Here is a 27,961-nt window from a genome sequence, read left to right on the forward strand (position 1 = left end):
TCCAGGAGGAATGTAAGGAACCTCAATGTTATTTTAAAAAAAATCTGAATATGTTGTTAACTCTCACATTGAAAACATTAGCAGGACTGCCTTCTTCTACCTGCACAATATTAATATAATTTGGAATATCTTGTCCAAAAATGATGCAGAAAAACAGCTCCATGCATTCATCACTTCTAGGCTGGACTATTGTAATTATTTATTGTCTGAATGTCCAAAAAAACCCTCTTCAGCTGATCCAAAATGCTGCTGCCAGAGTTCTGATCAGAGTTAGAAGAGCTCGCAGATCTCCAGTTTTAGCATCTCTCCACTGGCTCCCTGTCAAATTCAGAGCAAGATTTAAAATCTTGCTCAAAGCTCTCAACAGCCAAGCTCCACACTTCCTGACAGAGCACTTTGCTCTCAGGTTTACTTGCGGCAGAGCAAGGCAGAGCTTTCGGTTCTCAGGCTCCTCTCTTGTGGAACCAGCTTCCAGTTCTTGTCCGTGAGGCTGACACCCTGTCTACTTTTAAGACTTTCCTTTTTGATAAATCCTATAGTTAGGGTTGTTTTGGGTTTCCTGGGCTCTCTCTTAGTTCTGCTGCTATAGGCTCAGACCGCTGGAGGACAAACTGATCACATCTCCTCACTCTGCTGCTGACTTTACTCTCCACGTTTGCATTTGCAAATATCGCTGCTGCTAACTTTGTGTTTCCCCTCGTCTTCCCATAGAAACCACACCTGGACCAGTCACATTCGTGTCTCCTTCCTGTGCTCTCACACTTTGACCATCCTGAGCCTGGTTCTGCTTCTGGTTCGGCTGGAGGTCTCTTCCCGCTGAAAGGAAGTCGTTCCTTTCCACTGTCGCCTCTGTGCTGCTCGGGACGGGTCATCGCAATTCTCCGGCTTCTAGAGAGATACCTTTATCCTATAATTGTCATTTCCTAATGAATGTGTGGTGTTATAACTGGGTTAAAGTGACCGTAAAAAGCTCAGGATCTGTCTTGTTGTTTTCTTGTTGTACAGTACCCCGGGGTGGCTTTAGGTGGTGAATCGGTGCTGTTTGAACAAAATGAAGTGAAGTGAGCTGAAGTGCAGGAGCAACATTTCGCTCAGCACTGCCTGGCTGCATGGATTTGCATAGAAGCGGCAGGAAATGAAAATCCTCTGAAGTTTACTGTTGTGTGGCTCTAGGGGCCGGGGGCCGGGAGCTGCAGCGACCAGGAAGGTTTTCTGCACCTGCGGCAGGTCACCTCCACCTCCGGGGCGGACATGTTCCACCACTGTTCCGTTTTATCCGCCGGTTTCACAAGCACTTACCCCCCGTCAGGTGAATAAAAAAGAAGAAGAGTTTGCAGCTCATTGAACAGCTCGCAGCGACTTTTGCCTGAGCCACAAAAGCGCGCATCACTTGGTGGGATTGTTTATCCGACCCCCCCCCCCAACTTTAAAACTTTTAAATAAATCCGCAGCTCGGGAGGCTCTTACTGCTCCAACTTCAACAATTGTCCTAAAAGATGGCTTTACTCACGCTGTAAGTTTTCTGATAACCATGTAAGGAGAAGTTAAGTTTTTTGTTTTCTCCGCTGAGAGAAACAACCGAGATAGGAAGATGGTTGTAAAAGCCGAGTTGTGCGCTCCACTTTACCTCCTCCTCCTCGGCTGTAGACCCGCTCAGTCGGTCGTCTTTCTCCGGACTCCAGGAGACAACATGTCTGTGGCTGTCCTCTCCGCCCGGCTGAGGGGGACGTCCGGTCGTCAGCGGCTCAGATAATCCCGTTTTTTATTTGACACCTTTCGGCGGCTGCGTCCTCTGAGGCAGGCGGGCAGCAGGCACTGGCTGGTTGAGCTGCCTGGCTCTCTGCCAGCTCTTCTTCTTCTTCTCCTCCTTTTCAGGCGGCTGTAGTGTTGGCAGCTGGGAAATGCTGTCCATGCGCGCTCATCTCACCTCGAAACTACACTATCGCTCCCCGCACGACTATCAAGCGCCAACTAAGTTTATTTGAATAAACAAAATGTGAAACAACAAAAACTCAGAATGTTTTTTTGGCTATTCTGTTAATGTAGTCAGTCGTTTAAAAGAGAAAAAACATAGCAACTATACTTTTAAGGCCTTACAAGGTTGTTATATTACTGTTTCTGAAAAAAATACCCAACAAATCTCCGTTCGGCAGGAAATAGTGGGTCCGCATCATTTAATCGCCGGCGCACGAACCGGACAACAGAGTGGGCGGAGTTTCATGTGGCGAATCAGCCAGATGCCACGCTCCGCTAAGATCTTACGGTGGAAGCACTGTGTGCTCACCTCCACTATAACGCCGACACAAGCGTAACACCTCCCTCCGTTTCAAAGATAAAATCCTCCCCTCGCCGCTCGTCCGTCACTTCTAGCCGGGTCGTGCGCCGGCGGGCCCGGGGTTTTGTTGCAGCGCGACCAGCTGACTCCTCACGTGACTTTGCGGAAGTCCGACAACAACATGAGCGGTCCCTAACTCGTGGAAGTTAACGATGGCTCGCTGTTTTATCGTGCTTTTCGTGGCTACATTTGTGAATGGGGATTTCTGTCTTCGGGACTCATGCGGGCGGGAGCAGGAGCCCGCCTCCCCGGAGGGAGAAGGGGGCTGCGGCTGCGACAAGCTGACAAGAGCCGCCGCCGAGGACAGGACGGCGTCCGACGAGCCGGCTGCCAGATACTCTGCAGAGGCCAACGAGGAGAGGACTGGGGTCCAAAATGAAGACGAGACGACACTGCAAAATCAGGTATGATGTGACTCCAAGTTTATGAAACATAGGTTAAACCTCATGGATATTTTAAAAAAGCATTTGCTTTGGTGATTAAATGATAAATGATCACAAATAAAGATAACTTCTTCTTGGAGAGTTGTTTAAAACTGTTATCCTTTCAAACTATATGAAGAAAAGACCGTATGAACATGCTTTGTAGTTCAAATTATTACACTAATATCCCCAATTAACATCGTTCTCCAAGAGTTTTAAACCTTTTATTATTTCTTTATATTTTACTTCCAAGGAGCCAGGGTTTCTTGTAACCTTTTAGAGTGTTTTTGATCAGTAGTTCTCCAGGTCTGTGTAAAGTTTTCTTTGGAATTTGTCTTCTTTTTAATTTATTTTCTGTCCAGTTGTCATACCTAACCATTTCAGCGCAGTCTACAGTGTGCGCTTAAAAAGTAAGGTACAAATGAAGGACATTTTATTTGACTTAAAGTCCAGTTTGAATGAAACTTTAGTCTTTGTTCTGCTCACAGATGGTGTGGCTCTCTGGAGGAGAGTTCCTGATGGGAACAGACAACCCAGGGATTCCTGCAGACGGCGAGGGGCCTCAGAGATCTGTGCACGTCGACTCCTTCTACATGGACGTCCAGGAAGTCACCAACCAGCAGTTCCACAGCTTTGTCGGTGCCACTGGATATGTTACTGAGGTGTCTATTTAAAAATGAGAAAGTACACTTTTTAAAAATCTTTCCATCCTCTTTATAAATAACCTTTGTGTCCCTCTGGTTTTAGGCCGAGAAATTCGGAGACACGTTTGTGTTTGAGGGAATTTTGAGCGATTCTGTCAAAAGTCAGATCACCCAGGCGGTGAGTACATTTATTCTCGTGTATTTTAACGTTTCTCCTGCTTCCTCAGCGAAAGGCATCGTTGGAGCCCTGTGGAAACACACGATGAAGACAACAGATTGAAGACATGGTCGTGTCTAACACGTGGCACCGCTCTGAGCCGTGTCATCGTTCACAGATGAACACTCGCTCTGGGTGGTTGCTATAAAATCCGGTAGCATTCAGAGCCACAAGACGTTTAGTCTACCTCAAAAGCTCCAATTTACTGGCATTAAAAGACTCTTTATACTGACCAAGTATGAAGAAATGCAAAACTCAATGGCTATTACTTTCTCTACATGTTCAGTTAAGCCTGAAGTTTTACATACCCATGGCAAATTTAGATTCATTTTAAGGTGACTGATAGAGGTGCTTGGCTTTGTAACAACTTGTGCAAGTAAAATATAATCAAGTATTGTTTTGGAGAATATTTATATATTTGGATTTATGTCAGTTCCACTTTCTTCTTGATGATCAGCGGCAAAATGTTTGAAATAACGAGTCAAAATTATTGCTAAACAAGCTTTTTACATTTTCCTTTTGGTGTTTTGCAACAGTGGTTACTGGCTTCGTATATAAACTGTGTGCAAAAACAAAGAAAGTTACATAAATCAGTTTCTGATCCAACTTTGGATGTGCTGTGTGTAACTGAACGTGCAAGAACATGTGCAGTGGTTGCTGCAATGTTTAGGGCAAAGTGTGTTGAATTCTACAACTTCTAGTCTGGATTCTATTGAAAATGCAAAAATATTAAAGCGCAAAGCTCTGACTTTATACAAAAGTCTTCAAAATATTGTATATTTAATTGTTGAGATGCCAAATAAAGACTCTTTAAAGAAAAGGCATGAATGGAGAAGGGGTTTTCAGCAAGTCTGTCCATAAAAACCTGGAAGATGTGAAAGTATCAAAGATGCATTATACCGACAGTGGTACTTTTCATTCCATCTTATTTTAGGTATCAATTTTCTGCCAGTTTTTGTTTTCCTTGTGTTTAACTTGTGGATACTGCTAAGATAACTTGTAATATGGACTGCTGTACAAAGACTAAATCTTTTTATTGTGTGAGTCCCAGAGACTAATGGTGTTCTTAGCTAAATAAAAAGAAGGTGGAATATACAGTATGGTTTCTTGGAGGACAATATGACACATCCTGCTTGACGTTTCTTTGATCTGTCCTACATTTTTGTACGTTTTCGTTTCCTGAAATTATTTGGATCTTCTTCCAGCCACGGCGTGCTGGAACATTTTCTGAGTTCAGATCCGCTTACAGTGCCATTACCCAGACTTTTAAGTTCCACGTGGAGTATTTCTGGCTGTAGGCGGACATGTAGACGTACCAAACTCCTGCTGTTTGGGACTCTTTAGCTTCACACGTTGGTTGGAAGAGGCCCGAGTCCAACAGGCGTCCCAGAGATGAAAGCCAGGCAGCAGAGCGCTCGCTGCTTCATCTCAGCTGTCATCATGTGGGCCGATGTGGACACAAGTGGTGCAGCAGCTCTGGAAACCAGCTAGAACAACCCAGCTCAGTAAAGACAATTTAGGACAAGCCCTGAAAGTGTTTTTATTATAAAAAATGAAGGTTAAGTTTAGAGGAGTACACTATCTGTCAGTAATAAGTGTTTGTGTTCTTAGGTGGCTGCTGCCCCCTGGTGGCTTCCAGTCAAAGGGGCCAACTGGAAGCACCCTGAGGGTCCAGACTCCAACATCACAGACAGGTGGAACACGCCTAGTTTAAATCTCTTTATCTATTTAAAGAACACACCGGGCTGTAAAACTGAATCTCAACCCCAAACCAAACTCTTTACTAATATTTAAATCTGTTCTTGCAGGATGGATCACCCCGTCGTTCACGTCTCCTGGGCGGACGCCGTCGCCTTCTGCTCCTGGGCCAACAAGAGACTTCCTACGGAGGCAGAATGGGAGTACGCCTGCAGGGGGGGGTTAAAAGACAGGTGAGATGCCTGTTATTAAAACAAACAAACAAAAACAAAAATCACAGAATGGGCCCACATGCTTGAATATGTCTCTCCACTCAGACTTTACCCCTGGGGGAACAAGTTGAACCCAAAAGGGCAACACTACGCCAACCTCTGGCAGGGGGATTTCCCTGCACACAACTCCGGAGAGGACGGATACGTCAAAACTTCACCGGTAAGAAAAACAGACAAAATAAGTGTAGGTTTGTTGAAGAAGGCCACATTTTAGTCTAAGCAGATCACTTGATACTCTATGTAGAAGCTCAGTTTTTACGTTTACTAAGAAATAATAAAAATATCTTCCTGTTTGTATCTGTTTAAATGGTAAACTAAGAATCGCTGGTTTTAATGTTAATACTATGTTGGATAAGTAAAATCTAAATCTCCACTTGGCTAACAGGATTAATGGTTTTGACTCGTACCCCAGTCTCATTTCCATCCGTTTTTTGTTTTTGAGAGGCGTTAATGAAGAGCTCCGTGTAAAAGTGGCTCCAAACTGCAACAAAGCAGTGACAGAGATGAGCAGCAGCCATCTTGGTTGTTTATAAAAGTTTCTCTGCAGAGCTCCTTGTCGCGGTCATCCATCAAACCTGCACCACATTCGCTAAGCCATTGTGAGTTGTTCGACACGCAGCTAGAAATCTGTTTTAGTTGGAGGATGGCTTCGTGGTCTGAACAACTCAATACAACTTACTAAAAGTCAGATTTCTTAAATGTTTTCTTGTTTCTCTTTGTGTCTGTGTGCACGACTTCCATTAACTGCACACGGAGACAGACGCCAAGTCTAGTTTTCTGTAATTATTTGTGTTAGCTTTGAAAAAAAAAATTTGTTTTTATTTATTTAGATCAGGAAGATATTGCATCCTTATTAAAATTACATGTGACAGGCTGTGTTAATTAGAGAAAAATGGTTCTTTGCACGTTTTAAATAAACTAAAACACACTTTTAGTTTATCAGTCTCACATTTATTCAGCTAGAGGCCAAAAATAATAATAGAATATTTAAAGTAAAACGAAAGAAAACTGACTTGGAGACTTCCTATAATTTAAATTATTGAATGAACAGTAAAATGCTATAATCAGAACTTGCATTGTTGTAAAACGATCGTCCTCCTTCCCTGCAGGTGATGTCTTTTCCTGCCAATGCTTTTGGTCTGTACGACGTGGTGGGGAACGTTTGGGAATGGACCTCAGACTGGTGGACTGTGCGCCACACGACGGACCCGCAGCACAACCCGGTAACAGCAACGCACGCGTAAACGTCTCTCCTTTGTTTCCGTCATTACCACGAGGTTAGTTTGGATGCTACGGTCTCTCCCTGTGTTTCAGACGGGTCCTCCTTCAGGCAAAGACAAAGTGAAGAAAGGCGGCTCATACATGTGCCACAAGGTAAAGGAGGCTCACGAGCGTCACATTTACAATAATCTGTGTGTTCAAAATAGACTTGTTGAACCTGGAATCATAAAATGTCCTGCTGCTTAGTGGAATATTGGAACTGAACTGTTTAAGTATAATAATTACCCTGGCTGATGTTCTTTTGTGGAACAAAAAAACACGTAAAAGAACAAACAGCTTGCACGCTGGGCAGCAGGTGTTAACCCAGACAGCCACAGCTCTGCCATCAGCATTTCTGAGGGGATTACCATTTCTCTCTCCCTGTCTGATAACAGAGGAGAAATTCAGCCTCTTCTTCCTTCCTGGTTTGTGGCTGCTGTGTGACTTGTTCTCAATTCCCCAATTGAGCAATGTGTGTGTTCTTTAAAGAAAGTAGAACAGGGCAACAAATGACTACGAAAGTTATGTCGTTAAAAGAAACAACTGGTAGAAGATTTCAGAAGCATCTTAATTGGCAACAGATCAGATCATCACTGAGTGGCTAAGACCTTTTTTTAAAGTAAATATTGACATTCACAGTGTGTGGCCAAAAGGTTGAACAAAATAATGTGTTTGATAATCATAGCATTTCATCATTTACTGCATAGAAATCCTGTAAAGATTCAGAAAATTCAGATAAATTCTTTGTTTGAACAAAACCAGGGCTCGTTGGTTTTGTACTTGCGACATATTTGCACATGTGGCACGAGTATCTCACAAAATCCTGGCATTGTTTGGGTCCAGTTTCATCAGAAACTTGCAATTCTATTGCGTGAATGTGTCAAGAATGTCCTGCAATGGTCGTGCATGGTTTATTTATACACATATAAAAATAATAGTGATGGTCACCCAATGTTGAGTGACAGTGATGCAACAGTTACACATGAAAATAACAATTAATTTAGGAACGTATTGTGAGGGGTTAAAGACGCCTGCAGTAACTCTATGTCTATTTTAAGACAACACCGTTTTTCAAATTTAGTGAATCTGTGCAAAATCCACGCGGCACAAATGAGCAGGCCTCCTTACATTGAGAACCCTGCCATTTCCTGACATTCTGAAAACAGCTGTTGGCAATTTGTTGCAGCATAGTGAGATACTGGATTAAACATTTTGGACTCAGGATGCCTAAAGTTCTTAAAAAGTTAGAAAAAAAATACATGTATAAACAAACCTCTGCTAAAACAAGTACAGTGGAGTATTGTGTGTATATATAGCAACCTGTCTGCTGTGTTTTACCATCATTCGTTGCCATGGGAATGTAGCTAAGTGCATGCTAAATAAGTCACAAAATTTTAAAATAGGCACGGTGTTCTGTTTGTTTCGTGTGGGAGCAGAGGACAGTATTTGGTGCGTTTAGTGCTTGGCAAGTCTGTGAAAAATCTGTCAGAAAGCAGCCTGAAGGTTCAGGCTTGAGAGTAATTCCCCCTTTCTCTCCCTCTATGTGTGTTTCAGTCTTACTGTTACAGATACCGATGTGCCGCTCGAAGCCAGAACACTCCAGACAGCTCAGCATCTAACCTGGGTTTTCGCTGTGCTTCTCAGAAGAAACAATAACCCGACCTGAACTTGAACACAAAACCTCCTCTGCTGCCTAACTGCTGTAGGCGAACCCAGCAAAGACAGTTTCTTCCATATTCCTTTTGGGTTTTTTGCATCAGACGATGATTTTAGAGAAAAAAAGATCATGTCCTCCGTTACTATAGATACAGAATTATATATATCTATTTACACTCACCAGCCACTTTATTAGGTACACCTTGCTGGTACTGGGTTTGACCCTCTCTTGCCTTCAGAACGGTTTTAATTATTCATGTCAGATTCAACAAGATGTTGGAAACATTCCTCAGATTCTGGTCCATGTTGACGTGTTAGCATCGTGCTGTAGCTGCAGATTTGTCAGCTGTGCATTTATGATCCGAGTCTCCTGTTCCTCCACGTCCCAAAGGTTCTCCATGGGACTGAAATCCGGTGGCCTTGGAGGCCGCTGGAGTTCATTAAATCAAGACTCATCAGAGCAGGCAGTGTTGTTCCAGTTTGGGTGGGTCTGTGTGAACTTTAGCCTCAGTTTCCTGTTCTTAGCTGACAGGAGTGTCTGCCGGTGTTGTCTTCTGCTGCTGTAGCTCACCTGCTTCAAGGTTGAACATGTGTGTTCAGAAATGGTGTTCTGCAGATCTTTGTTTGGAACAAGTGGTTAATTAAGCCTTTCTGTCATCTTAAACCAGTCTGCCCATTCTCCTCTGACATCAACAAGGCTTTTTTCCATAAAAATTTGGATATTTTTTTCTTTTTTTTAACCATTCTCTGTAAATCTTAGAGATGGTTGTGTGTAAAACTCTGTAGATCAGCGGTTTCAGAAATACTCAGATCAGCACCAACAACCGTGTTGTATTCAAAGTCACTTCAATCCACGTTCTTCCTTGTTCTGATGCCCGGTTTGACCTTCAGTGGGTCGTCTTTACCACGTCCACACACCTAAAGGCACGTAGTTGCTGTCGTGTGATTGGCTGGTTAGCTACAGTACTTATAAAAAGTATTCACCCCTGTGAATGTTTTATGCTTTTACTGCTGTCATAAATCAATCATGGTCAATATAAATTGGCCTTTTTGACAAAAAAAAGTCTTTTAAAAAAACTTCTTCAGTGTGAAGTGAAGTCAAATTTCTACAGAGTGATAGACAATTTCAACCTTCTGTGCAATTCAAACTCTAACACCGATGTTATCCTTTGGATAAAAGATTGTCACCGGGAGTTTTTGAATGAAAAATGTAGAAGTGTTTGAGAGTGTTTAATTTCTGAACACAGTTTAAAAACAGGTTGACAGAAGCCTTAAAAACTCTTGAATTTAAGAGCTTTTCAGTGTCGTGACTTGCTGGTTGTTATCGTAAGCTCAGGACCAGTTAAAGTAAAAAGTACAAGTTTATCCTTGTGTAACTCCAAAAAAGGTTAAAAAACAAAAACAGCTGGACTTCTGTTCTGCAGCTGAAGATGTTTTGCTTTTCATCGGAGTAACTTTCTCTATTCAAAAAGCAGAGTCCACACTCCACAGCCTCTACAGAATAGAAGTCCAGTTGTTTTTGTTTTTTAACCTTTTTAGGATTTACCATGTCCTGGATGAATGACAAACTACACCAGCATTTATCCTTCTGTAATAACACTGTGAAGTTGCTGTAAAAATGCATTAAAATATTTTTTCCAAACACATTGTCTCTCTTTTTGGATATACATTATGAATAATTGCTCAAGCTGCACATTTTAATTTTAAAATTTTTGTTCAATAGATTTTTTGTCTTGTTTCACTTAGCATATTTGTCAAATGTTGAATTTTTAGAAAGCTTTCTTTCTCAAAGCTTTTCCATTCAACATGTAGTGATTAGAAGTAACCACCAGGGGGCAGCACCTGTTCACAGATAACTTTTAACCTAATCTACGTGTGTATTATGTGAACTAAACTGATCATAATTTGAGCTTCAGCTATGAGAATGAATCGTGAGAATCGTGTCACTTTGAGGCTTTGTTTCTTCTTGGCGCACAAAAAAAATTATCCCCACAAAACTAACAGCTCGCATCTCAGAGGAGCACCGAGTGTACTTATCCAGATTTAAAGATTTCGATAATTCTAGTTAAATTAACAGAATCCAATGAAAAATCCAAAACAAAATATTTGCAAAAGAACATAAACTTTATTCATCATGACTTATTAGGTATACATGTCGCATGTGAATAATAAACTAAACAATTAGGGGAAAAGGCTCACCAAAGAAATTAGCGAATGAAGAAAAAGTCAAAAACTTCCTAGTGCACCTACACAAACAAAAAACGATAAGTTTCAACCAAATCTTTGCATTTCTAGTAATCTTTTAGCAAACTAAAATCCTACTTTCACGCAGTGTAAATTAGAAAGTTCAAAGGTATAGTTGATACAACATTACTGCACAACTGCTAACATTAATTAGACAATTCACCGAGTCTAAAACCCTGCTGTCAGCTTTTTAATTGAAGTTCTTACAAACCTCTGTGTCTATCAGTGCACAACAGATTAACTGTTTTACAAAACAAAGAAAGAAAACCTTTTTTTTTCTACAATTGCTTGCAAGAGGACAGTTTTGCTCCTGCTGCAAGTAGGAATAACCCAAAACAAAAAGAGTCAAAAAAAATAAAAATGCACCACAGAAACATAGCTGAGCAACTAAGACAACCTGAAGGCTAAATACAGCTGCCGTCTTGGAGAGTCCAGAACAAAGTCAGAGATGAAACAAAAGGCGATACGCTATACTAATAAAAATCCTGCTCTTGATCACTCTGCTTCTCGTTAGCAAAGCCGATAATACAAAAAAACATTTGCAACTTTTTTTTTACTTTTGCGCCAAAATGGCAAAAGAGTGTCTTATTGTGCTGCTGGAGAGGACGTGGGCCTCTTTAAGTGTGTCTTTACCACATGTAATAACTGCGTGTGGTGTCAACAGGAGACGGTTTCCCCTCTGTGCTGCCATCTTTGTCCTTCTCGCCATCAGCCTCCCACAGGTTAATGAGTGGAGGGTAGAGCTCATTAAGCGGGATGGAAGAGGTCTTTAGCATGTATTTCTTCAGGGAGTGGTGGTAGTTTTTCCTCTTCCATTTGCGGGCCATGTAGACGCCCACAGTGGCCAGACTGATGAAGGCCAGCATGGTGGACATGGCCGCCAGCACGGCCACGCTCGGGTGCTGGTCTGACAGATCCAGCGCGAAGGTGGCGCTGCGTGTCGTCACGTTGACGCAGGACTTGTGCGTCTGCAGGTGGATATTGGAGACAGTGAGGCACACTTCGTACTCCGTGGCCGGTTGGAGGTGCGTGAGGTTGTACTCGTGCACGTCAACCGGAACGCGAGCCGTGTAGGTGATGTGCGGGTTGTCAATCTTCATGGTAGCGGAGGCCCACTTCAGGTTGGAGGACAAGACGTTGGAGTTGACTTTCCAGGACACCAGGATGGAATGGGACTCGGTCTGCTTCACGTAGATCTTCATCACCTGAGCGCTGTCGAGCAGAGTCCCGTTTACGCGGATTGTGGCGACCCAAGTGTCGGCGCCTTCGGTGTTCTGCGCCACGCAGGTGTAACGACCTGAGTCTTCTACCTGCATGTGAGACAGACGCAGAGTTCCCTCACTGCTTAAATGGTACCGCTCAGACATGGTGTCCGTTGTGATTTTGTTACCCAGAGGGGTCACCCAGTAGATTTCAGGTTCCGGTTCAGCGATTGCCCGGCAGTCCAGGCTGATACTCTCTCCCAGCTCGAGGTTCACGTGACTGGGGAAGGTGTCATGGGATATGAGAGGGAGACACTGCTCTGAGGACTCCAGTATCTGTAGTTCTCGGACCCGCTGGCCTCTTAGTTCTGGTGGGGAGGTGCAAAGCATGGCCAAAGGCTCCATGAAACGCACTGTGGTCCGGTTGGAACTCATCCACTGAATCACACAGTCACAGCGCAACGGATTGCTGTGAATGCTGATCTCCCGCAGATTTGGCAACACCTCCACCGTGTGCTGGTAAAGAGCAGTGAGAGCGTTGTTGTTGAGCATCAGGCTCTCGAGGGACGGCATGTCCCTGAACGCCAGTCTGTGGACGTAGGAAAGTTTCAGGTTATTGGTGGCCTCCAGTTTAGTCAGTTCTGGCAGGTTGTCCAGAGCATACCGATCCATAGACACCAACTCCATCATATTGTTGATGCCCAGCTCCTTGAGATGAAACATGTTTCTGAAGTCTCCTTCCTGGATTTTTTGAACTGGGTTTTTATTTAGATCCAAGAATTTCAGATTGGGCACTTTTTGAAGGGCCAGTTGGGGGATTCTGACCAACTTGTTGTCGTAGAAGGAAATGCTCTCCAGATTATCCAGACCTACAAATGCGTTTGCTGGAACATCCGTGAGATCCATGCCTGCTAGAACCAGGCTCCTCAGGCTTTCCAGAGGCTTAAAGTTCATGTCCAGAAGGCCGATAACCGGGTTCTCCCCAATCATGAGGATCTCGAGATTAGGTGTTTCTTCAAACCAGCGGCTGTCTATCACGTGGAGCCTATTTGAGTTAAGGTGGAGCCTCAAAAGGCTGCTCAGGCCTGCAAATGCTCGAGGGGAGATGGAGTTGATCTGGTTGTGGTTGATGTAGAGCTCCTGAAGGTTGGAGAGGTTTCCCAGGCAGTGGTCTGGCAGCTCACTGATGTGGTTCTCCTCCAGGTGCAGGGTGGTTAGATGGTTCATGTTTCTGAGGCCAACGGCTTCTACTCTGGTGAAGTTGTTCTGGGACAGGTCCAGTTCTGTCAGGTTGAACAGAGCCTGGAGCTCTCCACTGGTGCGGGAGATGGCGTTGCTTTGGAGCAGCAGCACCTGGGTGTCTGCTGACAGGTTGGTAGGGATGTGCGTCAGCCTCAAGTCATTGCAGTCCACCGTCGTCGCCTCTTTGTAGGTCGACTGGGGGGTAAACCAAGGGCGGATCTCACATACGCACAAACGAGGACACTCTTTACCGTTCGCAGGTGACAGGAGGACAAGAAGAAACCCCACGCTGACCAAGGTTAGAGGAGGCCAAAGCTGGGAGCTGAGTGCCATGTTGGCTGCGCTCTCTGCTTACAAACAGGGTTTTAGATGAGAGGCAGAGTTTGCATGAAGGGGATGAAAGGACGGTTCACAAACATCAGTCTCCTCTGATGCTAACTAGCTGACGTAGGTCCAAAACGCAGATCCTTAAGCCAGAGGAAGGTTTTTGCAGGAGGCAGGTCGGTTTCACCCTAAAACAGAAAAAACAAAGCAGCTTTTAATGCAAGTACAGTTGTCTAGTTTGAAAAAAATCAAAGGAAAGTAAAACTGACAAGCTTTTTTCTGATTAAGCTGTGAAAATGCAGGCAACTTTTTTTAACTTGTAGGTTTACTGTTACGACCGTAGAAGCTCATGCCTTTGCAGAACATATTTAAACTTGTGCTTTCTATTACTGACAATTTCCATTTTACCCAGCAGGAATGTGTTGAGCACGAGCAGTTTTTGCCACTATGTAAGATGATGCCGTTTGTTTAACTTTTGCATCCCTGATGACTCTGTTTCCTTGGAGATTCTGACCATGTTTTATTGTGTCTCTGTTGTCCTAATTATTTGTACACCAGCTTAGGATCAGTTATCTGCTTAAAGCGAGTGTGGTGGGCGGCTACAGCCTGCAGCTCTGGCCATGAGTCCATTACACAACCGGCTTAATATGCAGGCAGTGTGAGGATTTGTAATCACTCACTGTTCATGCTATGAGTCCAGAATTCACAGATAAGTGAAGTGAAATTCTCTTAAAAAGCAGAGGATGTGGTTGTTCTGTGCATCTGCACACATACAGGTTCTGAACTATAAGCCCAGCAGCAGGTCGGGAACAATGTGACAGCTTCAACTTGTAATATTTCACAATTTTTGTTTTTTGTTTCTCTATTTTGTATCAATTTCATTTTTATAATAGTCCAAATAGCCTGTAAAAAATCAGAGCCTTCTTGGTTTAAAGTTCTGTATCTGAAAGTAGAAAGGCATATAAGAGATGAACTGATTTCAAAATTATAAAAGAAATTGAACGGCCTGGTCATCATTCAAAACACCTGCTCTGATCACAGACAACTTTCAGGAAGATTAGATTCAACAAGAGATTGTATCCTAAAAACTAAAGCCTGGCTATAGTGAGACCTAGTTTGGTTGGTGATATGGAGACGACTGACAGCATAGAAAGCGGTACCCAGCATGGTGTAGTTAGCACCTCAGACTGTCCCCTGCTCCCCAAAAAAAAACAAGTAAGCTACAAAAGGCCTTGAGTAAAATCACCAGAAAAGATCTACAACTGGACAGAACCAAGGTTACTGACTCGTGCAAAAATCACTGAGGTGCATCAGCAGAAAGCTGTGTGAGGGCTAATGTGGCTTAAAAAAGAGGGAGGCAGAAAAATTTCAACTAGCATTTCATGAATGCTAGTTTATTGAGCTGCCTGAGTTTTAAATGAAGATCTTGTAAGATCTGTTGCAGCTAGAATCATGTGTTGGTGATGACTGTCAGCTGCTGTCAAACCAAAGGTTATCTCAATATCCGTGAAACTGACTGAGTTGGTGCAATTTTTGTGTTGCGAGGCTGATTAGCTGTGGCAGGCATCTTAAATCGGTTTGATTTCAAAAGTCAATCAGTTGTAGATGTGCATCTTTTGATTACTTTCTGAGAGTTTCAGTGACAGACCTACAAACAAACACACACAGACAGCAACATAAACAGATACATCATCACCCCCACCAAAAAGCTGTAAGAAGCACAGACCCTGGTCTGTGTTAGGCCCCCGGCCACAAAGCAGCTGAGTGCATTCCCTATACACACCAAAAACTCTAAAACTACAGGATTAAGTCTGCAGCTAAGAACCACAGTGCATGTTGGGAGTTTGCTGAGAAAGAGACCTGCATTATTCAAACCACAACTAAACAAGATGAAGTTGGTCACTTCTAGACAATGATTTCTTTTATCATCAGGTCTGAAAGATCCCTCTGACACTTCGAAGGAGATTTACTGGTCAGGGGAGGCATGGGGAAGGAGTGAGCAGATTAAAAAAAAAAAGAACACGTAGCTGAGCAATTGACATATTCCACTCCCTATTATCCAGAATCCCCACCTAGTCAAAAGTTTGAACAAGCTCTTCAGCTCCAGCCTAAAGTAGACGGTGAAGCTTTGCTTTAAGTTCACGAGTCCAGCTGGTAGAGTCAATATCTGCCTCCAGTCCTGTGATCTGTGCAGGTTTACATGGTGCACCTTATAACAGCCGAGCAATTCTAAAAGAAGATTGTTTGTTTGTGTTTTTTTCCACAAGTGGCAGAACCTCTCCTGTAGCTCAGCAAGAGACCGGTAACACCTTCCAGCTTTCATTCAGCGATCAGTGAGGGTTTATGGTTGAGTGGACATCGCTGTTCTCACCTCAGCACGCACTGAGGCAGGAACAGGGTTGAAATGAATGACAGAGTAAACACCGGAGATGGCAAAATGGTGACTAAAACACAAAGATCTAGTTAAGAGCAGAATATTTGTTCAATGCTTTGCAAAGGCACAAGTTGGCCGAACTTTAAAGGACGAGAGGAGACAACATATAATGTAGGAAAAAAAAATCTTAATGGGCTGAAATGGTTGCACAGTGCAAATATCCTTTTAGCTCTCTAGAACTGATTAAACAACAACCAGTTTAAATTAAAGGTGCAGAAGCTTTTGCATTGTTCTGTCGCAGTAGAGAAGGAAATAGAAAGTCTTTGCACTTTGACTCTTAGTTTGACTGATACTCATGAACTCTTATTTGTCTCCATCCTCAAACTATTATGGAGGATCTTTTGTGTGTTTGTGTACGAGTGGGTGAAACAGAAAAATACTGTTTCACTTCAAAACTGTCACGTTCAATACGGATTGTTTCCTCTCTCCACATGCTATCTGTTCACACCATGCGATGTTTATTCTCCTCACAGCCCCCCCCCTCCCCCCCACACACACACATTTTAATGAATAACAATACAAAAGCAGCTCAACAATCAGAACAAGAACAAAGCTTAGAAAAGCAACGACATAAAGAGGCCATTTCTGTACATTCAGCAGAATGGCACCGCATGGAAACTAATTTCAGGAAGATCATCACAGAGAAAAAAAATACAGCCAGACATTTAGCGCCGCAGCTTTAAAGCTCACCCATGCTGTTTTAAGGGAGAATGGTGCGTGGAATCAGATGGCTGGGCTCTGCGGAGATCAGATCAAACACAAGGTGACGTGATCCTCTCCATGCAAGTACAGTGTGGCAGCAGGACCTTCTCTCTATTCTCCCCGTGTATTTTTATTGGAAAAATCTGCTGAACATAAGGCATGTCCTTCTGTTTTTATTTATGATGATTTCGTATGTATTTTATTCCAGTGACTTGCCTTTAAAACTAAAATAGTTTTGTATGAAGATATTTACTCAGTAACATGTGTCTGTCCCCTCCTCCTTCAGGTGTCACACTGTTTGGAAATTAAATAAGAGGAGACAGGTGGATTAATCATTCCTTTCATGCTGAAGCAATAAAAACTCAGACACCTGGCACTAGGTTTCTGGCAGCCTGGCAGAGCTGCGGGGGTCACCATCCGTTCCCATCAATCCCTCACTGAGTGTATGGATTGACCTTATTGACAGCAGGGAGGTTTTCTGGGCACATATGGCCAATTTCCACTGATATCTTGCTTTATAATCAATACAGTGGACAAATTCTGTCTTACAGGCTCCCCCTGTGCACCTATAGATACCGACTGTTAGCCTCAGATCAGCTGCACTGACACAGCAGGAGTGGCTTCCCACCTGTTCGTAAACAACTCAGCCTCCGAGTCCGACAAACACATCCCTCTCAAACTAGGGAAAGTAATGGGGATAACAAGTACAGTTCATACTTGACTTTCAAAGCAGGGTCATAGCAGTTCTGTGCAGGCACCCGCATCCCAGAAAAAAAACAAAATTCTCTCGCTAATCTTTTGTCCGTAGCAGAACAGACACTACAGATGCACGCTTATGTGTGAAACTAGAGACTCTTCAAGGATAGATTTTGTCCCATTCCCGCACCGTCACACTTCTTTGAGTCATTTTGACATAAATCCATACACAGCCGACTGGAAATAGGCAGGAAAATCCTTCAACAGCGAGGTATTATCCAGCTGACGATGTGAGCTGAAGCCTCCAGCAGTGGGATTTAGTTATTCTCTTTCCTTACCCAATCCCTGTGAGGTTTTAATCACAGCATCCGGCCGTTCGCCCGTCTGCAGCGACTTCTATATTAAATATAGCTAATATTTGCACTCAGTTCATACAAACCTTCGGAGGATCACTTGCCCTGAGGTCCAGAACAAGGCGGCAGAATGTAATTGTGGGACAGTAATCAGGTTTGTTTGCTTCGTGCTTGAGCCTAATAAATGTGTTTCTCGGGCGTAGGCAATACAAGGGTCCCCTGAATAATACAGGGAGCAAGCTAATCAGAGCCAGTAAAGGCGCAGGGACCAGCAGTCAGATCCTGAATCACTTCTCTTTACACATCAGGACGCAGTCTATAAAAGTCACACAAACACAAAGAACCTGTGTTTTGGAATATTTTGAAAGACTGGAATCCATATCATGGTTCTGTTGTTGAGTAAATTTGTCCAATTTTGCTTAATTTTCACTTTACATAGTTAAGATGCAAAAGAGAACAACATGTGAGTGCACTATGAGAGCACAACAGTAAAGCAGCAATGAAAAGATGCAGTTTTGCAATGAAATTGAAATGCACTGGTTTTTAAAGATATAGTTTAAGCTATGTTAGGTCAAATAGTTTTCAATAATTAGTACCTTACCAGCTGTGACATCAGTCATGGAGCCTGGAGTATGAAGAAAAAGGCAAAAGTCTTTGTCCAGGATAGGCTAATGCCTAGCCAAGCAAGGCCCTGTTATTTATCATTTTTATGGCTTATAAAACAAGTCTTTCTTTAAAAAAACATGTGAAAGACGCTACATTAGCTAATAATAAACCTCTACATGACACTGTGAAGTTTGTTGCTGTTTTCTCCACCGAACAACGTCTGTGTCACTGCAGAAATGTATGTGTGATGAACATGGACCGTCACATGCCGATGCTGCTGAGAGGCTGCGAATGTATCAGTCCAACGAGAGCTGAATAAACTTCTGGACTGACGAGACAGATGAATTATTAGATGGTTCTCAGCACACATACTTTCACATTTTTGTTCTAGTTAAGAAATTAGCACCTGCTGCACAAATGTAAGCATGTAATTTGTCATTATCGGGGTCGTAGGTGAGGTTAGAGGTGGGTCTATGGCGTCGTGGTTTTTAAAAGATTGTGTTTAGGCTGTCCACATGAGAACGCAACAAAAAAAAACTTTGATATCCACAAAATGCTGTTCTTGTGTGGAGAACAGAACCAGGTGTTCTAAAAGTGTTCTGGAATAGTGAGAGGAGGCCAGTGTGTCAAAGGTCACTTTAAAAAAAATTAGATTTAATTAAACTGAATGGGATTATTCCTTTGTTTATTGGATTGGATTGGATCCAAACACATTTTGTTGAATCAAAACTCAAATGCTTGAGGGGCGAATTGTATGTTGTTGCATTCATTTTTGCCACTTATCGTTGGTATTATTTATCAGCCACAAACCAGAGATGCACAGCTCTTTACAGCTAGATCAAACCCAGACTTTTCATGTCACTCAAACTTCCAGGAGTCTCACGTGTGAACTCGCTGCATTATTTTTTCAAACGCTTTCACCCGTCTGGTTCTGAAGTCCTCAGTCAGTCGCTGTGGGTACAAAACGTGAGCAGTGTTTCTGAATCAGCAGCCACACAACCAGCTCACAGACATGCCGTCACCATGGCGACGGCTATGCCACCAGCGTTTCTGTTTTGTAACCAAACGAGAGAAGACGAGAAGCTCTCTAAGTGCCATCAGGCAGCCAAAGCTGTCGCCGGTGCAAGAAGGTGACTGCGACAGAACCAGTATGAATCACAGCAGAGCATATGGTCCACGCTCGAAAACACCACACACACACCATGAGCTGAAAACTCTGATATATTGTGCCCAAATGTTGTTTATTGCAACCAGTTGTTGCTTTTATTGGTGCTATGAAAGTTCCCAAAGATGCACAACTGAAGTTCAGAGCCATAATGTGGTGCAAAACAAATTAACCCCTGCCTGATGTTTCCATGTTCTCACATTTGCAACCATGCCTCTGAAGCATTTGCTTCTGCTCCATTAGTATGCAAGCGTCTCACTTCACATCACAGACGGCTTTGGTGCAGCTGCTGATAGCAGAGGTAAAGCCGAGGAAGGGAAGGGCACACGTCCACTCAGTCAGAAAGGAGACTTAGAGAGGGGAGGATGAAGGGCTCTGCTTCAGCTGCAAAAGCAGCAGAAGCTCCAACGCTTTAATTGTACAGAAGGAAAGCGAAATATACTGCGTACTCGAACAACGTTTCCATGACTCCGCTGAGGTTTTAAAAGTTGCAGGGCAGCAAATTGTCTCTGTATTTCTGTTTACTGCAAATCCATATGGTAGCTTTATTTCCCTGCGGAACCAAGATGGATAGTGGCACAGTTCTTTCTTCTCTCACTTTAATGTTTTTCCTCTTCAATTTTTTTTTTGCCCACATCCTTCCCCTCCGGTTCAGCTCTCTTTACAGTCACAATGTCTGTGAACAGTCAATATGTTGTCACTGTTACATAGAGCCATCACAGTGTCACGCCAAAGTCTCTAATCTCAGGGAGAAATGTACTTGAAACAATTCAAATGTCAGAAAAAATGAACATGCATGGTTTTAATTAGTCCTAAAGACTAAATAATCTGATACTGTTGGAAAGTGTTGGTGTTTTCTTAATTTTAAACTCCCCAAAATTAATTATTTTGCTCATTTTTTAATGTGTTCTTTTAAATAACTGTAGAAATAGTATTTTCTGTGAAAATGCAGTACACTAAGTGCTGAATGACTTGACTGAAATTGCTAAAGAAGCTAAAACTGAATTGTTAAAGCTAAAAGAAGCAGAACACTAGCTAAAAAACAAAAGTAACAACAGGCTAGTTAAAAGCAGCAAAACCTTAGCTAAAAAATAGCAAAATGCTAACTAAATGCGAAAGTAGTAACGGGCAAGCTAAAGGCTAAAAGTAACAAAAGATGACTAAAAACTAAGAGTAGCAAAAGGCTAAATGAAAGCTTAAAGTATCAAAAGCAAGTTGAAGAACTAAAAGTAGCCTTGCTATGTCCCTAAAAGTAGTAGAACGGTAATTAAAAGTAACTTAAGAAGACATAAACACAGCAGATTTCAAACAGAACAACGTTTTTGAAGCAATTGAATAAATTTCACAGTATTTGTATTTGGGAAAAAAATGTGAACAAAAGTAAATATTTTAAAAAGTATAAAAATATAAAAGTTTAAAAAAATAAAAAAGTGATAGTTGCTCCTGAATGAGCTGGATGTTCTGATATTTGAATGGCTAAAATAGTCCAAAGTCTGCAGTTAGAGTGCAAGAAAAATGAACAGGAAAACAAATTTGAACGCTGAATAGTCTATAAAATTTTCATTTAAAAAACACTAAATATCTTTTGTTTACTGCTGATGAAAACAAAGAGAACTTCCTAGTCCGTCACAACATCTTGACAAATGATTTCGGGGGCCCATCGTGTTTTCACGTTTCCTTTCAGATCACTCTCTGAAAAAGGGGCTNNNNTGGGGGGCGGGTGGGGAGCGGGTGGGGGCAGGAGGGGTCCTGGTGGGGCTGTTGGCCCCCTCCATGGCTGTGGGAACCCAGACACCAGCACATGTTGCAAAGTCGGACCTACACTGCGCACAATGGCTCCTATCCAAACAGACACACTGAGGCGTGTCTTTGTTTCGGAATTTTCTCACACTCCTCTTCATCAGATGGAGGAGATACGTCACCGAGCTCCGAGCCTGCCAAGGCCGGGGTAGGTGGGGTTCGGGGGGAGGGTTGGGAGGCAAAGTGCCACGACCTCCTGAACTATTATAAGATCGGGGTCACCGGGCGGCATCAGCCTCAGGTTTGTGTACAGAGTTGTTTTCTTGCAAAGCAGAACATGAGTGTAAATCATACAAGGCATTGGGGTCACAAGCCTTAATTAAAAACTGATGACTGCATTTGTGCATTAATATTAATGATCTTTGTGTTGCATTAGTGGTCTCGGTAACCGGTGTCTTTTTAATGCAGCAGCTGAAACAACAAAGATGAACCTAAAACGTTTTCTCAACCCTCTTTGGGTAATAAACGCAGATTTTGTGACTTCCAGCCTGACTTCTTTACCCTCAGCCTGACAAATCAAACAGATTTGCTGCTCTTCTAGCAGCGCTCAGCACCGGTGAGTGATGCTGCAGTTTGTGTAAATTGTCACACTACTTCAGCAGCTGATGTCCTGCTGAAATACTGTTGGCAAGATTTAATCCTAAACCGGGCTGAGAATTTTCCCACCCATCATTTGCTCTTTTTATGGCAGAATGTTGCAACTTAAGACAGATTCGCACCAATTTGCTCCACGTTTTCTTTGTTTTCCTCCCTCTCATCTGACTTTGTGAGAGACCATAAATTGACTCCAGATATCAGTGCCTTTCAAATTACAGCTGAATTATCATAATAATGTGATTAAATAGACTTGATACAATCATTGATTCATTTGGACATTTTCAGTCATAACCACGTTTTAATTTTTTGTATTTCCTCTACTTGGCTGCAAACCAAGGATTCATAGCTTTTGTTTTTTCTCTTTGTTGATCAGAGCAGCTCTTTACACACAAAAAAGGATGACTTCATCTCTAGTACTCTTAAGAGATTCTCTTAAAAAAATTGCCACACATCAAGAGAGAACTTGTAAAGATGATATGATATGTGAAACAGACATTAAGATGTCAGCACATGCATGAAAGGAACAGATGTTTCTCACCTATAGAAGCGCTGAATCAAATGCAGGAATGCTGCAGGCTGTTGTTTCTGACTCCAGCAGCATCCGCAGCTCTAGGAGGAAGGATGCGCGGCTCACTGATGCACTTTCTGTGTTTTGGAGAGGAAATAATCAGCTTTGTTCAAACATGTTGAAAACACTCTGGTGTTCCTCCTGCTCTGGTCGCTCGGTGCTGGAAAAGATTCAGAAGCAGGGAGGGTGGGGGGGAGAGGGAAATAAAAAAAAGCAGCAAAGCACAGCTTCCAGACTCAAACAGCTGCCCTCCTCCTCCTCTTCCTCGCTCCCTGTGTGCAGGTCAGCTCGACTGAAACCCGTCTGACTCTGACTTGTTGTGTCCAAACAGGCAACCTCACCATCTGTTGTGTCATGGCTGCCATGGGAACGCAAGCCCCTCCCCTCCGGTCGCGAGCTGCGATGTTGTGATGTGATGCGGAACCATCAGGATGTCTGTTGTTGCTCTCTTTAGTCACTCATGAGGCCAGCGACACTGAGCTGGGGGTCTTCCTTCAAAGTGGATTTGAGTTTAATGACTTAATAATTAATTATTCATAATAATTATGATTCACAAAGTGGATCTCATGCAACTGTCTCACACACTAGACTCAATCCTGATCTGTTAATGCACAGCTTTATTTTTATTTTACTTGCAACCTTTACCCAGCCTCCCTAAGTGAATAAACATGATATCTCTTTAACCTTCTGTGCAGTGGGAGCTTTTTTCATTTGCATTGGAATTCCCTCATTGTGTGGCCCTACTTACACTGTTTACATTTTTTGCAGCTATGGGTCATCCCATGTTTCAGGAGTGAGCAGTTTCTTGTCTCTTGTGACATGCAAACAAAGACACATGTGTCCAGCTGTGGACATCAAACAGAACATCAGTTAATGTTTCTGCAGAATCCTGAACTGCATCTACAGCCCAGAGTTGTTAGGTTTTATATCAAATAGGCTTTGTAATACAATGGAAATTTAAAAATATATATTTTGTAATAATATTAAATTCAATTTACACAGCGCCTTTCACAAAACCTAAGGACACTTTAGGTAACCAGGCTAAAGAAAAAAAAAGACTAACTAAAATAAAATTTAAAAAATCATAAAATAGCAATAAAAGGAGCAACAAGACCAACAAAGAGTCCGTTCAAGGACAGGTAAAGATGTTGACGAAGTAATGTTTCAGGAGCTTTTTGAATATTTCCAGAAATGAAATGTTGTGAATTTCAGCAGCCTGAGCATTTCAGAAGCTTGGGGATGCGACTCTAAAACGCTCTGTCACCGAAAGTTCACATCGTAATGTGAAGGAGGGAGAGCAGACCTGCATCAGAAGACCTGAGGTTTTAGGATGGGGTGTAGTTGTTCAGAGGGGTACTGAGGGGTATAAATATGCAGTGATTTGTAAGTGAGAGGGAGGAATTTGTCTTGAATCTGAGATCTGACTGCCAGTGAAGCTGAATGAGAGTTGGAGTGATGTGTTGCCAGGGTTTGGTGCGAATGAGAACCCTAGCAGCAGAGTTTTAGACGTACTGAAGTCCATCAGGAGCTTTATTAGATGTAGACTCCATTGCAGAAGTCCTAACAGGAGGTGATGAATATATCAATAAGGGTTTCTGCCACAAAGTTAGGGAATGATGGCTGGAGTCTTGAGATATTTCTTCAGTTAAAAAAGGCAGATTTTATAACAGATCTGATGTGTGGTACAAAGGAGAGAGTGGAGACTACATCCAGAAATATGTCTCCAATATTCCTGAATAGAGTCTTTGGAGCAGCTTCCAGGAACCCTGTTTTGCAGCTGTGAAGTTTGAGTAGATTTGATTACATCCAGGTTTCAATATCCTGCAGGTAGTTGACCAGGGAGGAGAAGGGCAGGGCTTTGGATGAGTAGAATTTGTGACCATGGTGGATGATGATGTGACCAGGAGAGAAAAATGTAAATTATAAAGAGGAGAGGTCCCAAAACAGAGCTTTGTGGTACTCCTTGAGTGAGAGTTACCAATATAAAACTGCTTCCGACCAAACAGGTAAGACTGGAACGAGGAGAGAACTTTATGTGACTGAAGTTCTGTTCAGGTTGGCTAAACACAGTTATGCTCGCAGTAAAAGTAACTTTATAACTTCTATTACTCTTTTCTGTAATGCTGAACAACATATCCTCCCTCCTCTCACTCCTTCTTAATTTAGTCACATTGCATTAAAAGAGCATTACTGAGGACCAGAAATATGACAGACTCACTTTAAATCTTTAAGACGAGGAGTGAACAGCAGCCAAGAGGAACTGCAAAATGAATGGACCACTGCTGTTTTTAACCTTCACTGCAGACAGAAATTAATGCTCAGATATTCTGTGAATGCAGAATTTAAGAAATTTGGGCCCATTTAGCACTGATTATATTTTTCTGAGACACAAGAAAGCCCAGCAGAAACCCTGCTGCTTGTGTGGAGGAATGTGCTCTAAGAGATTTTGGATCTTACTGCTGCTGATGCCAAGTGTAAACAGGCTCCTTGGCTGCTAATTCACAAAGACCAAACAGAGGCAGCACCCCATCAGTGTGTGTGTGTGTGTGTGTGTACACACAACAAGTTAGCAGGCTCAGCTGAGTGATAACAGTGTCTTTGCTGAGGGTGGTGTTCTGCACACAACCACCTCCCACATCACATCCACATGCCAGCTTGGCTCTGCGACTGCTGCTGTTGTCGGCTGTGAGGAGCATCGGTTAGATAAGAAACAACATATGTGGCAATATATTTTCTGTTTTTTTATACTAACCTAATGCCTGGTGGAGGTAATTGCAGTAATTGTTAAAACAAAGTGATGTAAACAGGTGTAGGTCTCTATAAGAACAGTAATACATTTGCAAACAAATATCCACACTTGTAAAATATAACTTTTCCATCCTTGGCTGTTCACTAGTTTGGATTTCTTTTCCCTCCTCCTCCTCCTCCTCCTCTGTTCTCCAAGGAGAGCAGTGAAAATGACAGCATTTCATCACTCTCTGTTTGAGCGGCTGTTTTGGGAGCTGCCAGGCTGCCTCTTCATCCAAACCATGGCTGCAGAGGCAGAACCTTGTCATCTCCATCTGGTGAGAAGAAAGTGCAGACAGCAGATCTGACTCGAAACTTTTATCTGTTCATGCTTTCATTTTAGCAAAAAGGTGGGCAGGATTATGCAGTTTAGATACAAATGGAGCACAGATTTACAGTTTGCTTTTCTGTTTGTTTTCCTTACATATGTAGGTCACATAAATCAGATAAATAGGAACAAGGTTGTTTCCGTTGTTGTTTATTTTTCTTAATAAATCTGAATTTTAGCTTCCAAAGGTGTGAAGAAAGTCAGAAGTTTGGACGCGGTTGCTGATTCTGTGTAGGTTTCCCAAACCTTTGAGAGGTCATGGGCATGTCATCAATATTCAGCTGCGTTAAAATAAAACATTGGCATCAGCCTAAATATGCAGGAACGGTCACATTTGGACTGGTTGTTGTTGCTGCGATGAAATCATCTCAGCATCCTGATACAGACAGAAGGCTACAGTTTGGCTTGAAGAATGTTGAATAAACCAAAACATAAAATAATGTTTCGAACATATTTTTCCCCCCTAACTGTCTTTAAATTCTGCCAGTCACGAGAACAGATGTAAATTAAAGTCCTAACATATTGCGAGCTCTTGAGAGATGGTATTAGGACGTGTTGTAAATGACTCTCAGCTGCTACCACACCAGACTTCTGTAGAATCTACTGAGTTACAGCCTATTTGTCTTGGCCCAGGTGGCTTAGCTGTGGCAGCCATCTTGAATGTGGTTGACTCTAAAATGTATTCTGCCGTAGATGTGCCTCCAGTGATTACTTTCCATATAGTTTCATTAAAATTCATCCCCTGGTTAATGAGATGTTTTGAATGAGTACACCAAGTGTATATTGGGGAGAAATAATGAATGTAGGTGAGTCTGATGAGTGGATGAAGTGCAGCTGTGAGGCGTTTGTAGATCCGGAGAGCTGAGGGAAATAATGGGACAGGGAGACGAAGCAAACTCAAAACAAACCAAATTCATGAAAGTACAACAAAGACCAGCATAACTACTACAAGTAACTTTAAATGCAAACACAAAACCCCAGGATCATGACTAAAACATTATTGTCCTTTTGTATTTGGCAACGGGCAATAAAGCTCTAACTTTAGTACAGAAGACACTTCATGACAAATCTCTGTTGGTAGCAGCTATTAGTCAGTTTTAGTTTGAAAATATCTACTATCGGATACTGACTCTGTTGTTTATCTCTGTTACTAATCCCTGAGACTGTAAATTACAGGATTTGTATATTATTAATTATATGCAAAGGAGAGAGTCTAAACAGTCTTTTTATTGAAATGCACAGGTTGTTTTCCATCTTTTCATCTACATTTATGACAAAAAGTGGATAATTGGGTGGTTGTACTGCACACTAAGTGAAGATAATTGTATATACACTGACATGAAGACTTAAATAGGAGTAGGGATTATTATGCATTTGTTTCCACTATTCCTTTTTGTTTCTTTTTTTTTAATATGTTCGAAATCAATTTAATTTCATTTCTCTGCAGATGCAGCTTCATGGCATCCTCTGTCAAGTTGCACTTGATACTTTGTTGCTTAAAAAAAATCCCTTTCCCCAGTTTTAATTGTTAACGTTAAAAGTTGCACAAATGTAGAGTTTTAAATCTGGCCAAAGAAATTAGATTGTGTCTGGAAAAACCTCAGTGGCACAAAGAAATACATCGTCTCCCATGTTGAAAGATCTTTGAGGCATTTATAATTTAAAAAATTATTAAAACTTTTTGCTGCAATTAAAATTTGTTAGAATGAGCCACTGAAAAGAAAAGTGGAAGATTAATTTAGCTAGCTCAGCTTTCTAAAATAACCACAAAAAAGAAGCAGCTTGCATTCATCTAAAAGGTAATAACTTTTTAAATCAGCATGTTTTTAGGAGACTTCTTAAACCCTCTAACAAAAGCCCTGACTAAAGGATCTATATTTGTTGTTTTGTCCAATGTTTTTGACCCTTTTCTGCTTTTAGATTAAAATTAAATACAGGCCGAGGACTGTATGTGTGGCAAATACAGATGCGTTACATCTGTATGTATACGTACGCTTCTCTGTACAAGAGGTCATCGGAAGCTTGTTTTAAGGTCTCTGAGGTGTGTAAAAACCAAACAGCTCATAATGCCATCAAAGTTCATTCAGCAGTCATTGTTGTGTTGAATACGCTTAAGTTCCTGCCAGCAAAAATCATAATTTTACCATCATTAACCTGCAGGTCTTGTGGTGTGGTTGCCACGGCAACAACTCCCTCTCAGGGAAAGGCGTTGCAGTACATCCACCGGTTTATTAGATTTCTGATCACACAGCTCCTTCCACATGGCCATCTGGGAAAAAGCAGTCACGAAGAAAACACGTGCCCCTCGCTTTTCCTTGTGCAAGTCGTGTGTCCGGCTGCGGTCGCCGCTTGTGTGTTGGCTGATTTGTTGTGTGTGTGTGTGTGTGTGTGTGTGTGTGTGTGTGTGTG

The 27,961-nt window shown here is 42.3% G+C and overlaps 3 protein-coding genes across 4 annotated transcripts in view; 1 reads left to right on the forward strand and 2 right to left on the reverse strand.

The window, feature by feature from the left end:
- itpr1a (inositol 1,4,5-trisphosphate receptor, type 1a) overlaps positions 1–1,925 on the reverse strand; it is a 74,234-nt gene extending 72,309 nt beyond the window's left edge. Inside the window, exon 1 of one of the 2 annotated variants that reach the window (XM_017415941.3) lies at positions 1,628–1,925. The gene's annotated coding sequence lies outside the window, so the exon portion shown is untranslated. The remainder of the gene's footprint in view (positions 1–1,627) is intronic. The other variant, XM_025005834.2, reaches the window with a different exon arrangement.
- A 492-nt stretch (positions 1,926–2,417) lies between these two features.
- On the forward strand, positions 2,418–10,148 carry sumf1 (sulfatase modifying factor 1). Its single transcript, XM_017415716.3, has 9 exons — positions 2,418–2,739; positions 3,246–3,419; positions 3,505–3,579; positions 5,230–5,312; positions 5,427–5,549; positions 5,634–5,748; positions 6,698–6,811; positions 6,903–6,962; positions 8,403–10,148. Exons 1-9 carry the CDS (start codon positions 2,488–2,490, stop codon positions 8,502–8,504), a joined length of 1,098 nt encoding a protein of 365 aa, XP_017271205.1. The 5' UTR covers positions 2,418–2,487; the 3' UTR covers positions 8,505–10,148.
- Positions 10,149–10,607: 459 nt separating this feature from the next.
- On the reverse strand, positions 10,608–22,763 carry LOC108235576 (leucine-rich repeat neuronal protein 1). The gene is made up of 2 exons (XM_017415679.3): positions 22,408–22,763; positions 10,608–13,704 (listed from the first exon to the last, which is right to left on the reverse strand). Exon 2 carries the CDS (start codon positions 13,523–13,525, stop codon positions 11,378–11,380), a length of 2,148 nt encoding a protein of 715 aa, XP_017271168.1. The 5' UTR covers positions 13,526–13,704; positions 22,408–22,763; the 3' UTR covers positions 10,608–11,377.
- Positions 22,764–27,961: the final 5,198 nt, after the last annotated feature.

The sequence above is a fragment of the Kryptolebias marmoratus genome, linkage group LG4 (genome assembly GCF_001649575.2).
Source record: "Kryptolebias marmoratus isolate JLee-2015 linkage group LG4, ASM164957v2, whole genome shotgun sequence".
Classification (NCBI taxonomy): Eukaryota; Metazoa; Chordata; class Actinopteri; order Cyprinodontiformes; family Rivulidae; genus Kryptolebias; species Kryptolebias marmoratus.

What these genes read in the sequence shown, in the direction of transcription:
- sumf1 (XM_017415716.3), top strand. Translation starts at nt 2,488, where the DNA reads ATGGCTCGCTGTTTTATCGTGCTTTTCGTGGCTACATTTGTGAATGGG. An exon ending in AGGGGGGGGTTAAAAGACAG is followed by an intron (nt 5,550 to 5,633) that starts GTGAGATGCCTG and finishes CTCTCCACTCAG; the next exon opens with ACTTTACCCCTGGGGGAACA. An exon ending in GATACGTCAAAACTTCACCG is followed by an intron (nt 5,749 to 6,697) that starts GTAAGAAAAACA and finishes CCTTCCCTGCAG; the next exon opens with GTGATGTCTTTTCCTGCCAA.
- LOC108235576 (XM_017415679.3), bottom strand. Translation starts at nt 13,525, where the DNA reads ATGGCACTCAGCTCCCAGCTTTGGCCTCCTCTAACCTTGGTCAGCGTG.